The 22,818-nt window shown below is 40.0% G+C and overlaps 3 protein-coding genes across 3 annotated transcripts; 1 reads left to right on the plus strand and 2 right to left on the minus strand.

Moving 5' to 3' along the window:
- Positions 1-8,372: 8,372 nt before the first annotated feature.
- On the minus strand, positions 8,373-13,886 carry LOC108046469. Its single transcript, XM_017126164.2, has 5 exons — positions 12,575-13,886; positions 12,365-12,510; positions 12,093-12,306; positions 10,432-11,753; positions 8,373-10,142 (listed from the first exon to the last, which is right to left on the minus strand). Exons 1-5 carry the CDS (start codon positions 13,884-13,886, stop codon positions 8,373-8,375), a joined length of 4,764 nt encoding a protein of 1,587 aa, XP_016981653.2.
- Positions 13,887-20,236: 6,350 nt separating this feature from the next.
- On the plus strand, positions 20,237-21,562 carry LOC108046520. The gene has a single exon (XM_017126231.2). It carries the CDS (start codon positions 20,378-20,380, stop codon positions 21,482-21,484), a length of 1,107 nt encoding a protein of 368 aa, XP_016981720.2. The 5' UTR covers positions 20,237-20,377; the 3' UTR covers positions 21,485-21,562.
- Positions 21,563-22,157: 595 nt separating this feature from the next.
- Positions 22,158-22,647, minus strand: LOC108046521 (single-stranded DNA-binding protein-like). Its single transcript, XM_017126232.2, has 2 exons — positions 22,567-22,647; positions 22,158-22,497 (listed from the first exon to the last, which is right to left on the minus strand). The coding sequence occupies exons 1-2, from the start codon at positions 22,576-22,578 to the stop codon at positions 22,255-22,257; spliced, it is 255 nt and encodes an 84-aa protein (XP_016981721.2). The 5' UTR covers positions 22,579-22,647; the 3' UTR covers positions 22,158-22,254.
- Between the last annotated feature and the right edge of the window lie 171 nt (positions 22,648-22,818).

Here is a 22,818-nt window from a genome sequence, read left to right on the forward strand (position 1 = left end):
AAATAAAAATAAAACGAGAAGAGGCCCTGGGTGGGTGAGGTGTTATAAATTTGGGACAGCAGGTGAAAACAATTTGGTGCATAAAGTTTTCGCTTAGCAGCTCAGCGCGTTGGCGACCCAAGGACCTTGTGCCGGGATATGGCTCTGACTTCTGTTTTGTGGCCCAATGCGGTTTGACACAAAACAGAGAGAACAAAAAGGGGCCAAGATAGAAAAACAAAAAATTATACAAAGGAAAAAACACCTAAATCGAAAAAAAAACAAGGAGATGAAGTCCACAAAAAATTACTGCCTTGGCAGGCATATTTTTGCATTTGGTGAGCTACGATTGTTAAAAAGGAAATAAACGGCACCAAAAAGATACGACTTCTTACACACACAGCTGAGGTTTTTTAAATGATCATAAATACCTCCCTTATTCAAAGAATTAAATCATAGTAAGGATTTTTGCTGACAAATAAATATATTAAGTAAATTGTTATATAGGTTTAAGTTTATTATAGGAGTTTTATTATTATATTTTTGTATTTTTTAGTTTTAAAGATGAATGTAAGACTTTTAAAATTTTAATTTATCATTATTTATTCTTTGGCTTCGTATTAATTAATATTTAAGATTTAGAAATATTGTAATCGAATTAATTAATATTAATAATTCAGAAAAAATGTGGTCAAAGTGTTAGTTTCTCTGTCTTTGAATAGTCAAAATGTAAGTTTCTCTGGTTTGAATTAATTAATATTTATAGTTCAGAAATATTGTAATCAAAATGTTAGTTTCTCTGGATTTGAATAATTATTTTTATTTGTATTATGTTTTTGATACACAAAAGCATTTTGAAATTTGCTTCTATTAGTTTGAAATAATATAAATGTAATATTCAGATATACTATAAATCACTTTAACGTCTTAAAGCAAAATTACAAGCAGGGGAGGGGAAATTGCTCTAGCAAGGTAAAAGTATATGCAAAATATGCAGACCACACTTAAGTATTCTAATCAAGGGAAATATAAGAGAATAATCTGTGCGATTACACCTCCATAACAGAACTAAGCTTCCCCAATAAAACCTCTAATGCATTTCCCATTGCAGGTCTATGGTCAATGCAGCCAGTGTAGATGACAGAGAAGACAAAACCGGCAATGACAGCGATTTCTCATGTTAGACGTGCCTTTTTATGTGGCTCGGAAATTAAAGTAATCATTTTTTATTGCGCGAACAAACAAAGGCATTATACTTTACAGCTCTGGCTAAGAGGGAGAGATGACAAACACAATGCAGAAAGGAGAATAGAGACGACCACAAAATGCACTGAAGGACAATTGAGTGCAGAAATATGGCCAAAAGCCGGAGAGAAACTAGCAAACGGATACGCTGGCCAAACAGGCAAGCCAAACCGAACCGGAGCGATTCAGAAACAACATCAGCCACTAACAGTGTTGTGAAAAATAAATTTATAAAAATAAATTAGAAATAAGCTTAAGTTAAATTCAAAATAGTTTCTTACTATTAGCCAAAGACTTTAAATGTAAAATAACAAATTTCTTATTTAACATCTTGATTTCTTGCATTCAAAACTTGAAAATTACTTTCAAATTAATAGTAGTTTGCCTCTGGTACATAAAATGTTATAGAAATACAAATTAAAGTCTATAGTAAATAATGATGCTCATTTAAATCTTCAATAAAAATAATTTTCACTCATTTTTATAACTTATGTATTTTGATTTTTGAACCTTTTTTTAATTTATTACAAGTTTTGAAAATCGTTTATTTCAAAGCAACTTCAAAACACCTATTTTTAAAAGCCTTTTTTAAGCTTCAGAAACAACCATCTCTAGCTGTAAAATAACAAAATTGGCAACACTGCCCACTAAACGTAACCAGCCGGGGAAAGTGGATGGACTTGGGCTCGGACTCTCCTCACTCCCCACGTCCAGCTCCCATCTCCCATCTCCTAACTCCCAGATCCCAGCTCGATGCTCGAAACTCGGACGCGACACCACTCGACTCGCACTCTCGACGCGCCAAGAACAAAGACTTTGGCAGCTGCGACAATGACAGCGGCGAAAATAAAAATATGTACACCCAAACATACGTACAGAGCAGAGTCTGGGGCTGATGCTGCTGCCCCACTCGCCATTGAGAAAATTGCATTAAAATCTATGGAGTGTGCATAGAAAGCGGAGGATGTTCCGCCCAGAAAGGGACTGAGGACGGGGGTGCCGGAGTGTTGGATAGTTTCAGTTTTTCGGAACTACGAAATGGCGAATTCGTGAAAAATTAAAGGAAAAAGGATATGACGCCACATTGCAACATGAACGCAAAATTGCAATTTTATTATATTTTAACAATGCACTTCGTTACGTGATTCCCGCCAGGAATTGTCCTCCTCCCCTTGCCAGTCCAAGTAGAGCCAAGAGACAAACTCTTACCTTGTACGCTCATCCACAGAAAGACTATATATATATAGATATATATACAACGTTTTTTATTTTGGTGGTTTCCCTGATGGTTTTATGCATGCAATCTGAATGGAGGACAAATTCACAGTTAACAGTCATATTTTATTGAGTTTTTGTGAATTGTAGTCATAAATTCATTTAGATTGTGCATGAGGAAATGCATTTTGCATGCATTTGCTGTAAAGCAAATGTGCTTCCTGAGATTTATTTCGGGTCGAATAAATGAAGACGTGTTGGATAGCAAATGGGAATCATGAGAGTATTGCTTAAATTTGAAAAGGTCAATAAATTAAGAATGGCAAAGTAATCTCTTCTGAAAAGGTCAATCAGAACTAATCTATTATAAAAACATTTAGTAAAAATAGGCATTTCCATTTACACATCACTCATGTCCTTTTTAGTCAGGACATGTGCTTGACAAATATGTGTCATTTATTTTAAATATATTGTGTAACAATTAATTGCTTGAAAAGGGCTTCGCAAATGATTGCTGGCTGTCGGCCAAAGAGATTTCTTCTCTCTTTAAATGCCAAAACAATGACAGCCCTAAATAATACGTCTTTTCTGCACTGGCCTGTTTTGGCTTCTTGTGGTTTTCCCTGCTTGCTTTTCATTTGCGCTGGAAAAATATTATTTACACTTTATGATTTCTTTATTTAACACTAATTGCTGCCTTTATTTTATGTTTAAGCTCTGAGCCTGGCCTTTGCATTTGGCCAGTAAAATAAAATTCTTAAAGGGAAAGCCCAGTAATAAGAATAAGGAAAACAGGTCAAGATAAAAAACAGGACAAAGGAAATAAAATGAGTGAGATAGAACCCTTGCGAACTTCGACAAACGAATAGAGAACATTTTTCTTACAAGGAACAAATTTAATTATAATTTTAAAAGAAACCCTTTGACGTTGCGTTTAATTTTGTATTTAATATGAATTCCAACCAGTACTTGATTTATCTATTTAATGGCAATTTAATAATTGACTAATACATATTATTAACAGGTGTGTTCTTTGAAAATGGAAAACTTTTTGGCAGCTGTCAAATACAATGCTCTGGCGTGGTCCTTCGTGACGGATTTGCAGACTTCTCAGAGTGATCTGCCAACACACACACAGATGCACAAACGCACACGCATCCATCCTAACACATACTCGCACATGATTGTGAGCGTAGTCAGATAATATCAAAAAGTTTTCCCTTCTTCGGATTTATTTTTATGCCTTCTGCCTTAGCATATGCTTGTTTATGGCCGCTGCTGCTTCTGCCACAGTGCTTCTTCCTTCTTCTTCGCTTCTTCTGCTTGTGTTGCTGCTTTTCTTGAGCGTGTAAAGTTTATTTTTGTTACTTATTATTATTATTCTGGCGCTGTTCCTTGTTGGTCCTTCTCCTTATTATGCGTCAGTGTGTGTGTATATCTGTGTACTTATTTTCCGTAATTAATTTCGTGCTTCGAAACATCTGCAGCTGGATTTTTACTGCATCCGAAATTACGCATACGCCCCATGTAATGCAGACTTGATGGTTTGCTTTCAGCTACAGCCACAATTTCGCGAAAATGTAGCTGCAAACGACTTGGTGTTTGTCTTAAAGCGTTTCTCTACCGTCACAATAAAAATGCCAATTTGTTAAGCAAAATTTAAGGCTGTAAAGAATTATTTGCCAACTAGACAAGCCACCCAGCACAGACAGGTGACAGAAGGGAGGGGAAGGGAAGGGCACACAATTGACACAACGAATTCTTGCAAATTTTATAGGCAAAATACCGTGAAGTGAACGAAACTCAACTGCACCACACGGCGTATGTGCAATGCGCCGTAGCGGGCGGCAGTGGATTGGGAATAGGGAGTTGGAAAACTGGGAATACCACAGACGACGACTCCGACGACGTTCCACATGAGCAGTCGATTTCGGTTTGGGCTATATGTACGACTTCAATTCGCTTCTTTTGTGACAATACTTAAAGCAGACTTGTTAAATGTCTGAAACCTATTTGTTAAAGTCATTAATTTTTATTAATTTAGAACATTTTAAAAATGTACAATGTGGATTGAGTTTATTTAACATTCTATGTATAAAGATCTATTAAATAAAAGTTTAAAAAGATAAGCTTACTAAAAATTTGACAACCGGAATTTATCCAGAAACAATTTTAAATGATACATTTTTTGGGTTTTTAGTCTTAAACATAAACTTTGGGGAACTTTTCTTTAAGTCGTTAGTATTGAAAATTAACTTTAGTTTTTCAGAAAGTACTTCAGTAATTCCAAGAGCTCCAAAAAGCTTCCCACCTTGGTTAGCAATCCCGCTCAACAGAGCTCATCTGCCAGTCACTCAATCTGAACATTTACCTCCGTCGACTTAAGTTTCATCTGCAATTGCATTTGACTATGTGCCACCGCAGTGTCGCGTCGTTGCAGTGTAAACAAGCCACTGGGAAATGGGAGGAAAAGCGAACACAAGGCTGAAGGAAAACGCCAGCGATATATATTTACAGGTAGCTATGCTCTGGAGATTGCCAGAGCTGCTTATGCCCCACCGAAAACTTCTCCTTGAATTTCATTTTTGGTGTTTGCCCCGAGGGCAAAGCTTTTTTGCTTGACTCCCAAGCTGTAAGCATAAGCTGACGGTGTCGGCCAAAACGAGTGAGTGAGTGTCGCAAATCAGAAGGAAATTTGCCAAGCGGCAACAATTCTCAGGATAACTAATCCACTCACACACTTCACACTTCAATTTCCGCCTGGTTTTCCTACCTGTCTCATGCCCGGGTGAAAATTCGAAGTTGTTTGTTATTGCCGCTCGTTATTGTTGCCATGTTCCATGTCGTTTTCCATTTCGATTGTGTCACTAACATGTTGCGCTCCCACAGGCTGAGGATTCGATGGTGGGCGGTGGGCGGAGGGCGTTGGACGGTGGGCGGGGCAGCGGCCAATGATTTGAGGAGTGCGCCCAGGCAATTTCACAACGGGCACGTATGCAAACAGTGGCCAAAAAGTGGGCGTTGTTATGCCAGGGCCTCGAAATGGGAATGTGCCAAACTGTCGGCTGCAATTTTGTCGGCTGCAATTTTGTCGGCTGGTGGCTCCAGAAAAACGCATAAACAAAAATAAAACACGTAACAGCCTTGCAAGATTTTCCAGGACCCTGAGATACCCACTATTAATTTCAACTTTTATAATCGCTATTACTTAATGTCCTAAGCAAAAATTACAGAATAACAATCCAGCTATTAAATAAGGTCTTGCATTCAATTAAGCTAGATTACAATTAAGAAGGGTTATGTTTAACAAATAATAAAATTACAAGTATATTTTTCACCACAGGCAGATGGAAAGCCATAATTCCAACAAATAATTCAAAACAATAATAGCTTGTTGTATTTAATTAAATATTTAGAGCGATTCTTGTTATTCAAATAAGGTTGAGCAAATTTAAATATATATCACAACGATTTCAGTTGTTTCCTGAAAGACAAATATTAGATATTAGCACCGAAATATCTGCTCGATTTCGTATACCAAATATACCCCGTTTTGCATAACGGGTGCACAGCAGACATTGTAGCCCAAAGAACTACAATATGACAAATTCAGCTCCGTATGTCGCCTCCTTGGGCTTCTGGCAGAACGAAGAGAATAATGGCCGTGCCCTCGGTACAATTTCCGTTGCATCCTCTGTGCCACATTCGAACAAAAATCACTCCGGGGGATGGAAAGGCAGAGCTGCAAATCTATGCCTAACTACAAAGTAAGCAAAAATCGGAACTGGTTGCAGATTGAGCTGTTGCCCAAATTTCGGGGATCCACGACTGCGTTACAGCCTCAAGGGTGAATACTGAAAGTGGTTGATGAAAATGCATCGAAATTGCGAGCAGACTTACAGATGTTTTCAAAGGCAGAAAACAATCGGATTGTTGCTCCTGTCATATCGCTTTTTTTTGCCTTCTTCTATACTTATGGTATTTTTTGAAGTATTCTGCTCACTTAATAAAAATCTCTATGATTGATTATTAAGTATCGGGAATGTCCATTTCTTATAATAAAAATATTCTAACTTACGCTCTAAGCTTCTTCGTGGTAAATTATGCGCACTCTCTGAAATATTCCTAAAAGGCAAACCATTCACAACCCAAGCCACCCCAACTTAACACATTTATAATGCCCAGTAACGTTATGAAAATGCATTTTTCGACTGTCCCCACGACAATGAGAAACGAGAACAACAGTGGCGAAGGAAAAAAAGACCGACTTCTGGCATAAAATATCACACGTTGAAAACGTTTTTCGCAGCATTTGTGTGGCATTTAATTAAATGCATTTTTATTTTTTTTAAATTTCACCCAACGTCACATAAAATATGCGAACAAAAAAAATGGCAGGGACCACAAGAAACAGGTGTGAAGGAGAGACAGTGCAAAAAGGTGTTAATGGTGACTATGAAATTCCATTTGCATACACACTCAAGTTACAAAAAATAATATACCAAAAGCATAGTTTCTAAAAAAAAAGCGATAATTTTTAATGCAATTTTACCTTTTTTACGTTGGTGTCTGTGTTTTTTGCCCCCTTTCGGCTAAGTAATGGTAATTAGGCGTGGAAAAATCCATTAGCCCAAACCCGGTCGGATACGGTCGCCAGAACAGAAGGCAAAGCCCTTCTCATGCCATTCCTCTCTATTTAAATTTAAAAAATTATTTTTAAAACTCCTCCCATATTGACAATATGTGGATATCGCAAAATAATAGGTTTAATCAGCTATGACCAATGAATATCAAAATGTTTAATATAATAAGATCAAATACTTCTCGAGTGTTAAGCCTTCTTCAATAAAAATGATAGTTACAAAAATGCCAGTGCTATAAAATGGAAATATTTGCTATTCGACTTCGAGAGCCCATAACTTTACCAAACTTAAGCCGACATTAAAGTGGCATACCTCTAAAGAATTGTGATACGATTCTCTAAAAATCTGCATTCAAATTTATTAATTTAACGTCGATTAAATTTTTGACCCATTTACATGTTATTTATTTCTAATTTTCCGATGTCTTGTAAAATAGTGACATTAAGTTGGACTTCGAGAGTCCATAACTTTACCAAATTTAATCCGATTCCAAAGTGGCATACCTCTAAAGAATTGTGATTCGATTCTCTGAAAATTTGCATTCAAAATTTTCCATTTAACGTTGATCAAATTTTTGACCCATTTTCATGTTGTTTATTTCTAATTTTCCGATGTCTTGTAAAATAGTGACATTAAGTTGGACTTCGAGAGTCCATAACTTTACCAAATTTAAGCCGATTTCAAAGTGGCATACCTCTAAAGAATTGTGATTCGATTCTCTGAAAATTTGCATTCAAATTTTTCAATTTAACGTTTATCAAATTTTTGACTCATTTTCATGTTAGTTATTTCTAATTTTCCGAAGTCTTGTAAAATAGTGACATTAAGTTGGACTTTGAGAGTCCATAACATTACCAAATTTATTCCGATTCCAAAGTGGCATACCTCTAAAGAATTGTGATTCGATTCTCTGAAAATTTTCCATTTAACGTTGATCAAATTTTTGACCCATTTTCATGTTAGTTATTTCCAATTTTCCGATGTCTTGTAATAGAATGGCTCAAAATTGGACTTCTACTTTACCAAATGTAAGCCAATAATGCAGCGCAAAATCGACATAGCTTCTGTGTGTTTAGTAATATAGGCATACAAATTGAAATGTAGTCGTTTTTGAGTCTGCAAGGGTATATGAACTTCGACTTGCCAAAGTTTGCTTCCTTTCTTGTTATTGGTATGATTAGAAATTATCTTCAATGAACTTGCAAAATAAAATACATTTTATTATTTCTTTAGTAAATTATAGCTTTTATTAAACAAGTTTAGTATACTGGCAAGATTTTAAAAGTAAGTTTAGTTCTGCGGCCATAGCCATCGTAAAATGAGGACCTCAAATAACAAATGTATAAACAAGCCTATGACAAATGCGTAGAATGCCAGGGCAGCAACAGCGCTAATTTTAAGGTAGTTTTGGATGTTCTGCCTTATTTCCTCCTGAATGACATCCGCGGTACTCTCTCCGAAATACAGACAGACCACAGTCACGGTAATAGCCAACTGGCAGATCCAGACGGAGGTGCGTTGGAAGCGATTCATGGTGAAGCCTCCAACGCTACTTTGCCAGGGACCCGTGATTGGGTTGATCATAAACCAGCTGACATACAGCTGCTCGGAACGGATCTTTAAACGGCGGCACCAAGTGTATTTGGGCGACTTGCTATAGCTGCCAGCTGTGAAGAACTTGGAGCGCATGAACTCCGTGTGACCCCGCTCAATCCAACTCTTCACGACGAAAAGCTGCTGAACTTTCAACTGCAGATCCACCACTGTGACAGTGCGACAATACCACGAGGGATATCGGCCATTCCGTTCGATACCCAGGGACAGTCGGGTGGGTATATAGATGGTGCCCCGGGGAACCATCAGCATATTAGTGCTGTTCCTCAACAATTTCGGATGTCCCGGATCCTGAGTGATTTTGTACGTCGTCTGCTCTCGATTCGGCGACTTGAAGTAGAACTTTATGTTCGATGTTGTGCCCGCAAACTCCTGACCACCGGTCACAATGACCAGGCATATCTCCGATCCGTGGCTGATCGTCGCCGCTTTATTCTTGACCACAGTCTTGGCCGATTGGCACTGCAGTACGTTCTGCTCCCTGCGATGAGCAGAAAGAGACTCCATATTCATGATCAACATAATGATGAGCAGCATAAAAAGCAGTATAAATAGAATCAGCATGATGGCGGTGAAGAAGAGTATGGGTTCGGGTATGTACTCCACAACCAATTCCGCTGAGATGGGGAAAATACGAGAGGACAGGGTGCCCAGGGTGTAGCAGGTGCACTGGACGGATGTGCCGAAACTGTGCTCGAACGTGGTGGTGCAGTAGTCCTCACTCCATCCTGGGTCCAACGAGAGGTTCTTCCAGAAATTGCACTGATATATCTCCAGCAGTATCGAGTAGTTAAGCTGCCGTGTCTTATAATCTGATTCGTCGTCATTTCTCACCAGCCACTTCAGCTTTCTCTTTTTCCTTTGAATGGCCACGAATGCCTGGCTCCGACCGCAGGAGTTGGCCATCCAAATCCGCTTGCCCTCCATTCCGGGGGCTACCCGGCAGGCATCCTGCTTGAGCTCCCTCAGCTTGGGCCACCTGTGCATCCGCATCTTGATGTACATCGGCTCCGAGCAACCCACAATTCGCACCCCCAACATGGCCTTGTGACCCAGCATCATACTGTATATGTGGACTTCCGAGCTGTTCTCAATACTGTTGTTGGCCATCCACGGGGTGAAGGACGACTCCTCGTTGAACTGGGTGATGTTCGTCTTGTAGACCAGCGGATGTTTCAACTCGGACTCTTGGGCGCTCCTGAAATACTCAACGGGACTGTAGGCGTGGACGATTAGCACACTGGTCTTCGAGGGCAGTGGTTCTGGGTACCACCAGAAGATGTTGTGGTGGTTCTGCTGCGAGATGGTCTGGAACAGAATGGAGCTGTGTCGCAGGCTGGCTTTCAGTTCGTGGAGGAGCTCTGCCGACACTTCAATAACGTGGATTTTGTCGATGGTCGCCAGGGTGAAGCCTTTGGCGTTGCGCGTCACCTCGGTCACATTCACCTGGCAGAAGGGAGGGGAGAAAATATCAGCCTAAGGTGCTACAGAAATCTCTTCCAACCAAATTCCAACTAACTTTGTATAGAATATAACCATACCATAATTTGTACTGATATTAAAGCAAATCGTAGTTCGTGCGAAATTGATATTCAATTGTGATATATAAAAAACAAGAAATTAAGCAAACTTCAGCAAACCAAAGTTTATGTACTCTTGCAGGATTATTTATCGTTTTTAAAAATATATGGTGATAGCTAAAATTCGAATTTTGTATATATCGATACAAACCTACCTGGTAGGCAATGCCGCCTTTGTGGACCGTCAAGGCGTCGTCGTAGGGATGATGTCTATGGGTGGCCAGGACGCCCAGGAAATAGACGCACTTGTACAGGAACCAGGTGCTTATCATCCAGCTATTGATGCGCAGCAAAATCAGGGGATCAAACTCGATAGTGAAGTTCTTCACCAGATCAAGCTTTTGCAGATTGAGGCACTCTGGACTATAGGTCTTGCACATGGCCTTCGAATGGTGCTCCGATTTTTTGCCCAGAACGGACATGAAGAACATATGCATGGCGGTCAACGAGAAGTAGGCATCTCGATGCAGCCACTCGCGGTCCTTAATAATCTTCTCGAAGATTTGGCACAGCTGGCTGAAAATGTCCCCCATTAGGGTGGCTCCGCGGTAATCAACTGGCGACAGCCGGGTCAATATGTGCGTGGCCAGCGTGGTGATCTGCTCCAGCTGGGATCCCGTTCTTGCCCTCACATTCTCGAAATACGAGTACACCAGTCGACCATCGTTGGTCGTCCGGATCCATTTGGTGGCCATGAGACCCTTGACATAAGCCCTATTCCACTGGCCACGCACCAACGAATCCGGCACACTCGCCATGCTCTTCATGATCCGACGGGTGAAGTGAGTCGACCGGTAATTCCTCATCGGAATCACTTTCACTTGCAGCTTCCGGGTCACGCACATATCGATGGTGTCGCAAATCGAAACCGAAAGTTTTTCGGTGGCGGGAAAGGTAAGATTAAATCGCATATATGGCACATTCGAGGCGACCACGCCCATCGGCACCTTGTAGCGAAAGGTCACCGGCGAGTAGGGCGACTCAAATCCGCGGCAATCGATCTCAAAAATGGTTACGGATTCGATGCCAAAGGATGGAGAGATCCGACAAGCTCCTTTTTCAGGCCCGTCGTTCCGGCGAAGCGTGTAAAAGGCATCCGCCGACATCCTGTTCGCCAAAAACAACCTCAGCCGAATGGAAATAATGGGCTCCTTATTCTGGAGGATTAGATATTTGTGCCGCGTTTCCAAGTACGGTTTTGATCCTTCCACCAACACCCACCACTCGTAGCGCTTTATCTTCGCCCGGCAGTCCTCGCATTTGGGCACCAAGTGGACACTTTCGACCGGAGCATATACTCCAAGGTCACAGTTCCGCCTGCACAGGATTTGAGGCGTGACTGTTTTGGCGGAGACGCCTTTCACCTTTTGAGTGACGGTTCTGCGATTCTCATGATCAATTTGCGAGATGACGGTCAAACTAAAGTCGTAAACGGCTCCTGCCTTGAGGGCATTGGCTGGCAGTTTTATGATAGGCACTGGGAAAAAAGGTATATAAAAGGGTTTATAAATGGCTTAAATCTAAGCTTAATTAAGCTTTACCTTATCCTGACATATTTACTATAGTAATAGATATATCTGTTAATTTTTTATGCTGTCATACAGTAATAGACTATCCTTCATAAAAAAGTAAAACTATTTTCCCTTAATTTTTTATTTATTAAATCGTTTGATATTTACATATAAATATAAACTTCATTAATAATTTAAAAATAAGTCACAACTGCTGTTTAATATACAGGCACTACTAATGCTTAATTATAACTTTGAATAAAACGGCACACATTTTTTACAAACTTCTAGCTTATAGTACTCACTTTCAGACATGTCTTTATGACAATATTTGTTTTCAGGATTGTCGAGGCTGCGACAACTCCAAAAAAAATGCTTAGTGTCAAGAGATTCCGTCTCTTTGATTCTGTCCTTGCTTAAGGACCCGTCGATAATAACTGGATGCCGAACGTCCACTTTTCGTTGCTCATTGCCTCTGATTTGGGGCTCAACCTGGGGCGTTTTGTACGTCACATAGCACTGAAATCAAGATGAAAGACTGTGGGGTTATACATTTCTCCTGACTTTGTCAACTCACACGAGCTTCAGTAATGACATCATTCAATTTGATCCTCCCACGTAATAAAAAGACTTTTGTTGGATCAGGTTCGAAGAGAAACTTAAGCTTGTAAGGCAGTAACTTTACTACAAGACCTGTGCTTCCTTTCACTTGAGCCATAAGAACTAAAAAATATCGAATGCAATGAAATTAGTTGAAGAAATTGCTTCCATCAAACTTTGGGCTCACTTTTCTCTGTAATATCATAAAAATTCCAATAGATTCTTTCATAGTCCACTGTGGGACAGTCCTCGCTTATAGTTGCGAAAAATTCGAGGTGACCCCAGGGTGACACCTCCACAGGCTCGTTGGGATTCTTGCAGAATTCTAAGTTCAAGGAGGGTAGACATCTTACATTTCGAGGTTTCCGCACTTTAATTTTTGAACGCACCATTTTTGCCAGTAACTTTTTTCTGTTTTCCATTGAACTTATTTTGCCGATGACGTATTTGTGTTTCGTATTGAAAAAACTAGCTGTACTGCGATAGTAATAGCATTGATTATAGGAAAGTCGATGGTTTAAAATGCCCCATTTTTTCAATAAACTCTGCAAATTCGATGTTTTATGCCAGCCTGAAAATGCGATATCGACTGCCGTTACAACTTCATCGATTAAATAATCATTGGTATCTACTGTAAGTCTGAGCACAAAATTTTCCTTGCCCAGACTGGGAATAGTCGTGAATATGGAATATGTCTGTCCAAACTTTAGTTCCGGCCTTAGGAATATTTTCATTTTTAGTGGATATACTTTTATTTTTGAACTTCTTGCTGAAGTGTCTTGTAGAGAATTAGCACTTGATGTAATGCCAGGCAATGAAATATTAGAATTGTCGCAGGTAGAGCTTTTATTATAGAGAGGAAACCAATCTGCTTCCGTTTCTGATAAGTCATCGAATTTTAAACTGGTTGTGGTTTGGGTGACTTCCGAAACATTTTGATACACCAATTCATTTTCTTCGATTTTATTTTCATATCTTTGGCTTCCGTTATTATAACCCTCTAGGATCGAAGAGTTATAGGTTTCATTAAATGTAGAACTCCTCAAATTATCAATTGTTAGTTCTTTTTTGTCTGCCATTTTATATTGCATATTTTCTCGATCTATCCGGCTTAACTTTTTACTTATTCTAATGGGTCTTATATTAGAAGTGTTATTGTAATCCTTAAAGCTAGAAAAGTCGTAGCTTTGATTAAGAATGGGATCCCATAATCTCTCAATTCTTATTTGTTCCTCTTTATCGATAATTTTTCTCTTAATCTCATTCTGATCTTCTCGGCTAAACATTTTACTTAATCTAGTGGGTTTTATATTAGAGGTATTCCATACTTTTGCATTACCCAATGGATAGGAGCTCAGCCTGCCTTCCCGGCTTTCTGTCGAGTAATTGTAACTGTCCAGGAAAGTGCCATCCAGTAATGACATTAATGGGGTAGCGTCGTTCTCCATGATCAACATTAATGATATCGATGTGGTCATGAGGTATAGGAACAATTGCATAATTCACACAGCCGGCTCGAAAAATAGTTCACTATTTGCTTAAATCTCTCCATTTTCGATTTAAATTTGACTCAAGAAGCAAGGTGTACGAGTTGTCTGATGTGGATGGTCATTTAACCAGACCTGTTCTTCCATTTTTATAATTGCATAATACTCGAACTGAGAATGTGTGGTTGACAGGCGACATGACATTTCACCGCAGAAAATTTTCGTTTTTCTTGTTGGAGCTCTGTTTTATTTTTTGCTCTGCCCTTTGGATTGCCTTTTTCCTGTTGTTGTTGATTTTGTGTCGTTGCCTACATAATTGTTTTAATTAATTGCGAATTGCGCATGCAAAAAGCATAAAGTGCACTTCAAATGTGTGAAAAGGAACAAAAGCGCTAAAGGCTTTTCTGCACAGCTGGTAATTTATTGACCACAATAGCATCCAGAATCAGCGTCATCAACAAGAGCGATTACAGAACATGGCTTAACCCCAACTTCAAAGCCGTGCTCATCCCCATTTCCACTTCCATTTCCATTCGCACAATCCATATAAATCAAATGAAATTAACTGAGAGGGAGCGAGCGAACGACGAGCAGCAAATAGAGTGTTGAATTTTTATAAACCACAAAAGCAACGAGCATTGACAATAGACAATCATACTTTATTTACTATAAACTTCACACATGCATAGTGTTTTTTATGCCGAATGGCCAGGGTGCTGAGGCAAGAACAGGGCGACAATTTCTTAAATTGTTCGAACAAATGAGAATGGAATAGAAGTAAAGGAAGCCAAGGAGAAACCCATTTACAGGCAAGCGCACGTCGCATAAAAAATAAGGCAACGAGAAAAAGTTGAAACTGATTTTGGTCTTTTTCCACGCTAAGGATATACTCTTACTTAAATTAGGGCTACGAAATGTTTAAATTTGTCCACAGAAATCTTCAGAATAGGTCGCCATTCATCCCAATTTATTTCCATAATTTTGCAGTAGCTTACTGTAGTTTAAAATATATAAGCTTATAAAAATGTATCAATTCGATTTCAACATAGAATAGTTATATATATTCAATTGAATTAATATAATAAAGTTAGCCATTCTTTCTTGTCTACACCTTTTCCTTGGAAAACTGTCTTACCTAAATTATAAAACTTTCCGTAAGAAATACATATATTACTGTTTACCTTTGCTTTTTGCTATTTTATCGTATCTTATGTACCCCTCAGAAAGAGTATTAAAACTTTAACAGTAAAGAAAAAACTCGAGAAAAAAAAGAATGGAGCATTTTACGATTTAGCATGTGTGGACCAACTGTGAGTCGGGTGGTTTGGGGCCTGATGAACCGGCGGACGGACGGACAGACGGACGGACGGAGCTCCAGTGGAGGACCGCCAAGTTCAGCACTTTGGCGCGTCAAGTGCTTTTCATTTTCCGAGCACGTCGCCGCGTCATAAAACAAAAACGCATGAAGCGCAACGGGAACGGCAAAGGCGAAGAGGGGCGCTCGGGCACGTTTAGCATATATATTTTCACACTTGCAATCATACTTTAAGCAGAAAATTACACTCTCACACACGCCAAAGTTTTCACGGCAGCGATGGAAGCTCCTGGAAAATCTCAAGAAATTCAACTTAAAAACCGTATGCGTAAACGTATACAAAATGTAGCGCCTTAAATAAAGGTGCTTGATAAAGAAGAAAAAATTATTATTATTTATTATTTTTTGAAAAATATTTTAAATTTAAAATGGTTAATGTTAAAAATGCCACTTTTTCTTTTTCAAGATATACATTTTGATTAAATCATTCCCAAATATATTTTAATTTAACTCAGCTTATATCGTTTTAAATTATTTTTATTGCTTACTTTCTATATTTACTTTGTTTAATATTCGTCAATACTTGAATAGTTTTCTCTGTGCCATCCCTAAGTACCTCCCACTCATGACACTGATACCAAGTTTTGGGGTCGGAACGGGACTTTCTCGTATCTTCATTTTCACTCGCAGCCAAAAGCCGGGCCATAAAAGTGCGTCGGGATTGTCGCCAAACTTTTGCTTTCTTTACTTGCTCTTTTTTACCCTTGTTTGCCTTTGTGGGTGTGATGATAATAATTTCAAGAGGCATTCGACTGGGGCGTTTATCTTTTTTTTGTTCTCCATGGCGGCTCACTTTGACTGCGGCTTTTGGTTTGGCTTTAATTAAAATGTCATAGACGCCGTGAGCGCAGCTTAATTGCCGAATATGATAAAATTTCATAAGTAACGTACTTTCTCGTTTCTCTTTTTGCACTGATAAATTAATATTAATGTGACCGGTCCCTGGCAGGCAGGCTGAAAAGTGTCTAGCAGTCGTCTAATAGATGTCATCCCTGTTGTCTGCTCATTTGACGGCCTGACATTATTAACTGAATCGACTTATCACTTGTCGGCGAGAAGGATTCGGCAAGTAGAAGGGACTGGGCTGCGACGTTAAAAGGATTTCGCTGGATGTGCCATAATTTCTGACACTAATGACGGATAATGTTTTCAAAATTCTGTACATTAAATATTCCAAATGCGAAATAGTTGCGACGCATGTCATTATAGTCTCCAGTCCAAAGTTCAAAGCGCTCTGCTGCTCATTATTATCATCATCGCCGGATTGGCATCGAATGCCTAATGGATCCGAAAGTGGCGTGAAACCAGTCTGCAATCCTTTTTATACCCATTACCATGCCAACCCATCCACTCCATCCATCACTTGGCTGAAAACTCTTTATGCTCACAAACTTTCAGCTGACGCTTTTCCGTTGGCCTGAGGGGCTGGATGGTGGTTGGTTGGGTTCAGCTCAGTTTGTTTGGGCCCGGACTGGTTCCGGCGGTGACGTCTGTTTCGGCCACGTTGGCAACTTTGCGTGCGGTTTGTCTCCGGTCCAAAGTTCTCGGCCCCTGCGCCCTTTAATGATCCATGCCGCAAATGAATTGCAGTCCAGTTGCAATTGCTGCACTTGATTTGCGGTGCGACTTAATGGTTAACAATTATCTGGTGGCTTTCTGGGGGAAGGCAGGAGGTTACTGTTCCTGAAGTTGACACTAAGTGTGCGGCAGCTGGCACATTGACCAGATTCAAGAGTCGCTCCTCAAATGCACCAAAATTAAACAAACTTAGGTCGAAAACTTGCTTCGCTAGGGGGAAACTTCTTGAATCCCGGATTGATGGGTTTCTTACAAATTTTAAATTCAGTCGTGCAAAAAGTGTTTATTTTTAAGAGATTGAACTATTACTTAGCTGCAGAGATACTGTATTCGGGAGGCCACAGAAAACACTGGGGTATAGAATTTAGTTATTTAAAAGTCTCTAACAGTATGCTGTCAAAAATAGAACACAGTTCTAACATATATTTTCCATAATCTGGCACTCGTGAGTAATTTGTAAGACAATTTTTTATGTAATAAATTTGTGATGATTAAAAAAATTAAATTGAGCTTTAAAAGTTTATTTGTAAATGGACAATCCTCGCTACCAGGACTTTCTGAGCTAAACCTTAGTTAGATTTTATTTTTGAAATTATATAGATATGTTTTTTAAAGGCAACAGCTCGTGTGGACTTAACCAGTGATTGACGGCCATTCCCTTTGGATTTATCAGTGACTTCCATCCACAACTAAACCACGAAAATGTGTCAGCGACAATTACAAGAATCCGTAACTGCCGCACACCGGCATTCGGCCACGCCCACTCCATCCGGCACCCCATCCATATCCTTCCCGTAAGCCCATCCTCAGCCTGCACAATATCAATTATCGGGCTTCAAGTGTCGCTCAAGTGTCACGTCAAACACCAACACAAAATACAAGCAAAGAGCATCGAGCATCTAGCATCGGGAGACCCGCGAACACACATGACAATCCAGTTTCCGCCCCGGGCATCCTGGCTGCACTTTCCAACCCATCCCCATCCCCTTTCCCGTCCCCGTTCCCGCCCCCGATCCCATCAGGATACGCTCCTTTATCGCCCACCAATACGTGTATGTAAGTAACATTTTGCGCTTTTGACTTTGATTGATTACAAAAGCAATTGAGCATATCGTCACGCTGGCAAAAAATAAAAAAGAAATAAAAAAAAATGCGCAAAGCAAGGCAAACGAATTAACATAAATAAAAGAGGGCAAGGAACGAATTTTCATTGACAGCATCCGCTAAAAAGAAAAGCGGAGCGCAATTAGAAGAATCCATCCGCAATATCCCACCTAACGATTTTAATGGGAAATGCCTTCTAATTTTCATTAAGGCCTGATTTTCCAAATCGCTTATGGCCGTGAGATTTCTCAGACAGGCTTGCCATTGATTAGCACAATTGAAGCGGGTCCAACGGCACCCTTTGAAAGGCTAATGAAAATAAAATTTAAATTACATTTAATTGATAAACTAATCAACAAAGGTCGACAGGCGTTGATTGATGGTTATTCTTCTGGTTTTTGAATGGTCGGAAAAAATATTTCGGCCGTACCTAATTAGGCTTTCAAACGTTTAGGGTCTATAAATAAATTTACAACTTTTGCAATAAAGCGGCCATTCATATTTTATTTTATGAAAAAAAAATAAGACTGATTTTTGTTATGTGGTCAATTATAACAGTAGGGTCATTAATAATTTCGATAACATTTTACCACTTGCCCAAAGTATTTTATTTAGAAACGGCGTTCTGAGAAAAAGTATATTATAAATATAAAAAGTAAAGATAAGCATTTTATAAGCTTTTTGAGTAAATAAACTAACATATTTGACTTATACTCTAAAAAAATTTAAACATCGTCTTTTAATGTTTTTACAGCAGTTATACATGAAACAGCTTTTGAAATATTATATGATTGAATGAGGTTTCTTAAGGTGAGCATGCAATCCACACACCGGACTTAAAAAGGACACCTTTAAATGCAGCATTCTCGCATTAAAACCAATGTGGTGCACTTAGACGACTGCTTTGGCATTAGAGAGCGAACGGACATACGTGTGAAGCGGTAACTTGATGTGCGGCAGTTGCAGCAGTTTGCCTTTTGCTTTACTTTTAATTACCAACTCAAATTACACGCGCAGACAGACAAAGGCGGAACAGCTGTTTGGCTTGTTCTTGGCAAGGGATGGCAAGGAATGGCCCAGAGAGCCGGAGGAGAGCCGGCGGGATCGCAATCGCAGGACTTGCCGGAGTCCAAAGGCAACCGCAGAGCTCGACTTGCTACAGACCGTCTGCAGACCATCGTTTGCTGCACATTTCATTACAATGCCATTGTATTCAAATCCTATTATAAAGCGTAAAACACTGGGAGAGTGGGCGAAAAAAGGGGCGGGCGGCAGGACTTCATGTTTGCAGCACGTTTCCACTTTCGCACTTGGTAAACATAAGTTGCCCACGCATACACACACACATAGACATCGGCGAAGAGATTGCGTCCCGTCCGCTACACTCCATAAAATAATTACCAACACCAGCGCAGAAACAGGAGCTGTGGTTGTACACTCAAAAAACTGTATTTATTTTCAAAAAGAAAAATATTTTCTTTGACCGATTATTGTGTGACAAATTTTAAACATTTTCTCTACTTCCACTACTACTAGAGCTGTAATCATGATTTTTTTTAATGATTATTTTCCAAAAAAACACCATGGTTTCAAAATAATATATATATTTAAAAATGTTTTATAATGTAAATACTTTTTGTATTTACATTTAAAAACAAAAAGACTATTTAAAAAAGTTATAATTTCTCAGCTTTATGTTTTTTTTTAAGTGTTCTGCCATGATACTCCCTAAAAGAGGGTATTGCAAGGACGGAGGTGCATGAAGCCGGAAGACTTCCATTACAATTGCCGCGCACCCAGCTTGGAAAATTGAAAAGAACAGAGCGAGACAGTGAGTCAAAAAGAGAGAGAGACAGTCAGAGCCACGAATGGAACAGCTACAGTTAGAACCGAAGGGTTTAACCCATTACTGACTGGGTATCCAATTAAATAAGTATAAGCGCATTTTTTTGGGAGAGTATTCCAAGTGGATTAAATTGGATTTAAGCTTACAGTGGCAGGAGAAAAATAATACTGTGCAAAATGTTATCACAATATAAATAAATAGATTTTAAGAATATATATATATTATTTTTTCGGCAACGTAGGTATCTTTTAAGTCATTCCAGCAATTTAGCTTGTATTGATGATGTAGAATAAAATCGACCGTCAACCAAACCACGTAGTTCTTATCAGAAGACATATTTGTATTTTAAATTTTTTGCAAAAATAGATTAAATAGATTAAAATGTATACATTATTAATGTTTTTACAAAACAATGAAAAAAAAGTGATGTCGAAAACAGAGCCACTTTTTCATCGCATCGCCTTGGCCTGCCATCGATATTTGTCATTTTTTCGATTCGATTTGTAGAAATTCCAAACCTTATTGCCCAGATTTTCGACCAGTTTTTCAGTGCTTGCGCTTAGAGCGAAGTCAGCGCAAGGATCGAGGATCACCGGAGCGATGGGCCACCGCCACATTTGCTGCGACGGATGTCAGAGGCGGCACTTCCGGGGTCGCCGCTTCCGCTGCATGCGCTGCGTGAACTATGACCTGTGCGGCGAGTGCTACGACCAGCGGATCGAGACGCAGGACCACCGCTGCTACCATCCCATGCAGCTGATCCTCGAACAGGCCGATCGGGCGGCTCCGCTGCTCGGCGGCGATGTGCCGGATCTGGTCCACCTGTCCAATTGCTACACCTGTCCGTACTGCGGCCAATTCGGGCACTCGGCCAAGCGGCTAATTGAGCATGTGTGTGGACAGCACCGGCTCGCCGATGGCTATGTGGTCTGCCCCATGTGCGCCGGCCTGCCGACCATCCAGTTGGTGGCCATTCGCAACCTGTCGCATCACCTCCTGCTTGAGCACATCGATCACGCCAATCTCCTGGAGCCGGACACACCGCCCCTGCGCCGGATTTTGGCTAGGAGTCGCCTTCGCCAACGCCGCCAATTGCAGCAACAGCAGCACCAGCAGCTGCAACAGCTGCAACAGCAGCCACAGCGTCAGACGAGGGGTTTCGATATGATCCTGCAGCTGGGCCGAGTGCCGGACGACTCTTGGAACCCCGATCTCCAGCCACCCAGCATCGTCGATCTTACAGAGGAGACCAGCAAGCAGGACACTCAACATTCTCCCAGCTCGACCATTGTGGAACCAACAAAACGGCACCCCAAGCGGCATCTTCTGCTGCAGTGGATCACGCAGCAGGAGCTGCGGTGCCAGGAAACGGAAGTAACCAGAAGTCGGAGGCGGACACACGCCCTCTTCGTCGAGCACTTGCTGGTTTCGATGCTGTGCTGCGAGGAGCTTCAGCTGCCGAACAAGAAGGCGGGCGGCGCAAGTAGGCGGGATCGGGAGTGCGAGTGGGAGCGGCAGCACGGACTGTCCAAGGTCATGTCGCTGATGTCCTTGCCCTGGACAAGGGCCTGGCAGGCCACCCAGCTGGGCGGCTCGGAGGGGGAGGTCCAGTTCCAGGACGCCAACAGGGAGGAGATCGATCTGGGCGATGGGCAGGGACCGCAAACGGAGCAAGAGAAGGCGGCTACGGAGGAGGCTATCGATTAGCTACATCGAATTTCGTCTGTTTTTTTCCAAGCATGTTGCTTTCCAGTTTTGGTTGTGTTTATATTTCAATGCAAAAATATCAAAAATTTTATGTAATTTGGCTTGTATTTATATTATAATAAAAAGACTTAATAACAAAATGGTAAAGAAAGGTAACTGCGGCCAGCCTAAGTATTAAGAAATAACATTTCCGTTCCGCTTATAAATTTATCAATGCGGAAAAATGTTTGTTTAATTAAATTATGTTTTATGGCAAAAAATATTACTAAATTCATGAGGCAGATGTAACAAAATAGCTTACCAAGTTTTACTGAACTATTTGTGAAAAAAAAAATTTTATAAACTGGCCCGCCACTAAACTGTTGGTTGTTATTGGCTATCGAAAAATATCGAAAAATTTAAATAATATTTAAATTAATGAAGTATATATTATTTTTATTTTTTAATAACTCTTTGTAAAATTAAAAAAAAATAGTACTACTTGCAAAATTTGCTCAGGAATTCAGTTTGCTCAATATTTATCAATCAATCTTAAATCACAGTTGTCTTTTTCATTAAAACTTTAAGAGATATTTTAATTTTTTGAAAATTATAAAAACAAATAATTTCATAAAATATCACTTTCGGTCAGATAATTTTATGACCTTGTTTTGTCCATTCCATGAAACTTCAATTTTTTAAAACGTGCTTTATTTTTATTAGGGTATTTTGTTAAAGACGTGGTTGTGTTTCTTGCAAAGAGTGTAGATTGTTAGAAAAAAACTTCTCCATCACCATCCTCCGAATCCTCCTTGCTGTTGCTGTTGCTGTTGCTGTTGGTCAAATCCTCCTCCGAAGCCTTCTTGCTGTTGCTGTTGCTCTCCTCCCAATCCTCCGAAGTTGGCTTGTTCTTGCTGTTGCTGTTGGTCAAATCCGAATCCACCTCCGAATCCTTCTTGCTGTTGCTGTTGCTGATTACCACCTCTCCACTGGGGCAGAGCAGCCGCGATGGCGAATAGTGCGAAGAAAAGGATCTGTGACGAAATGAAGAAATTATTTAAGTCCAGCCGATTTTCGGTTGTAAAAAGTCTGTAAGTACTCACCAAGAATTTCATGATGTTGATGCTCCGGCTGTACTTGCTGGTATGAATACAATTTTTGGCCGCCTCGGTTCTTTTATGCTCTCCGGCAATCACAGCGTGCCGGCACAAGCCCCAGTGTTATCAGCGACCAGACAGACTTATGTACAAGCAATTATATTTGACCCGAAAAAAAAAATTTCCATACGTCTGGGAAATTAATGTTTGAGCATAGATTAGAAGTCAATGTCCAGATGAGTGAGCCCTTCAATGCTA

Source organism: Drosophila rhopaloa, unplaced genomic scaffold (assembly GCF_018152115.1).
Source record: "Drosophila rhopaloa isolate 14029-0021.01 unplaced genomic scaffold, ASM1815211v1 contig_2, whole genome shotgun sequence".
NCBI lineage: Eukaryota > Metazoa > Arthropoda > Insecta > Diptera > Drosophilidae > Drosophila > Drosophila rhopaloa.

What these genes read in the sequence shown, in the direction of transcription:
- LOC108046469 (XM_017126164.2), bottom strand. Translation starts at nt 13,886, where the DNA reads ATGCAATTGTTCCTATACCTCATGACCACATCGATATCATTAATGTTG. An exon ending in ATGTCATTACTGAAGCTCGT is followed by an intron (nt 12,307 to 12,364) that starts GTGAGTTGACAA and finishes TCTTGATTTCAG; the next exon opens with TGCTATGTGACGTACAAAAC. An exon ending in AAGGCGGCATTGCCTACCAG is followed by an intron (nt 10,143 to 10,431) that starts GTAGGTTTGTAT and finishes CCCTTCTGCCAG; the next exon opens with GTGAATGTGACCGAGGTGAC.
- LOC108046520 (XM_017126231.2), top strand. Translation starts at nt 20,378, where the DNA reads ATGGGCCACCGCCACATTTGCTGCGACGGATGTCAGAGGCGGCACTTC.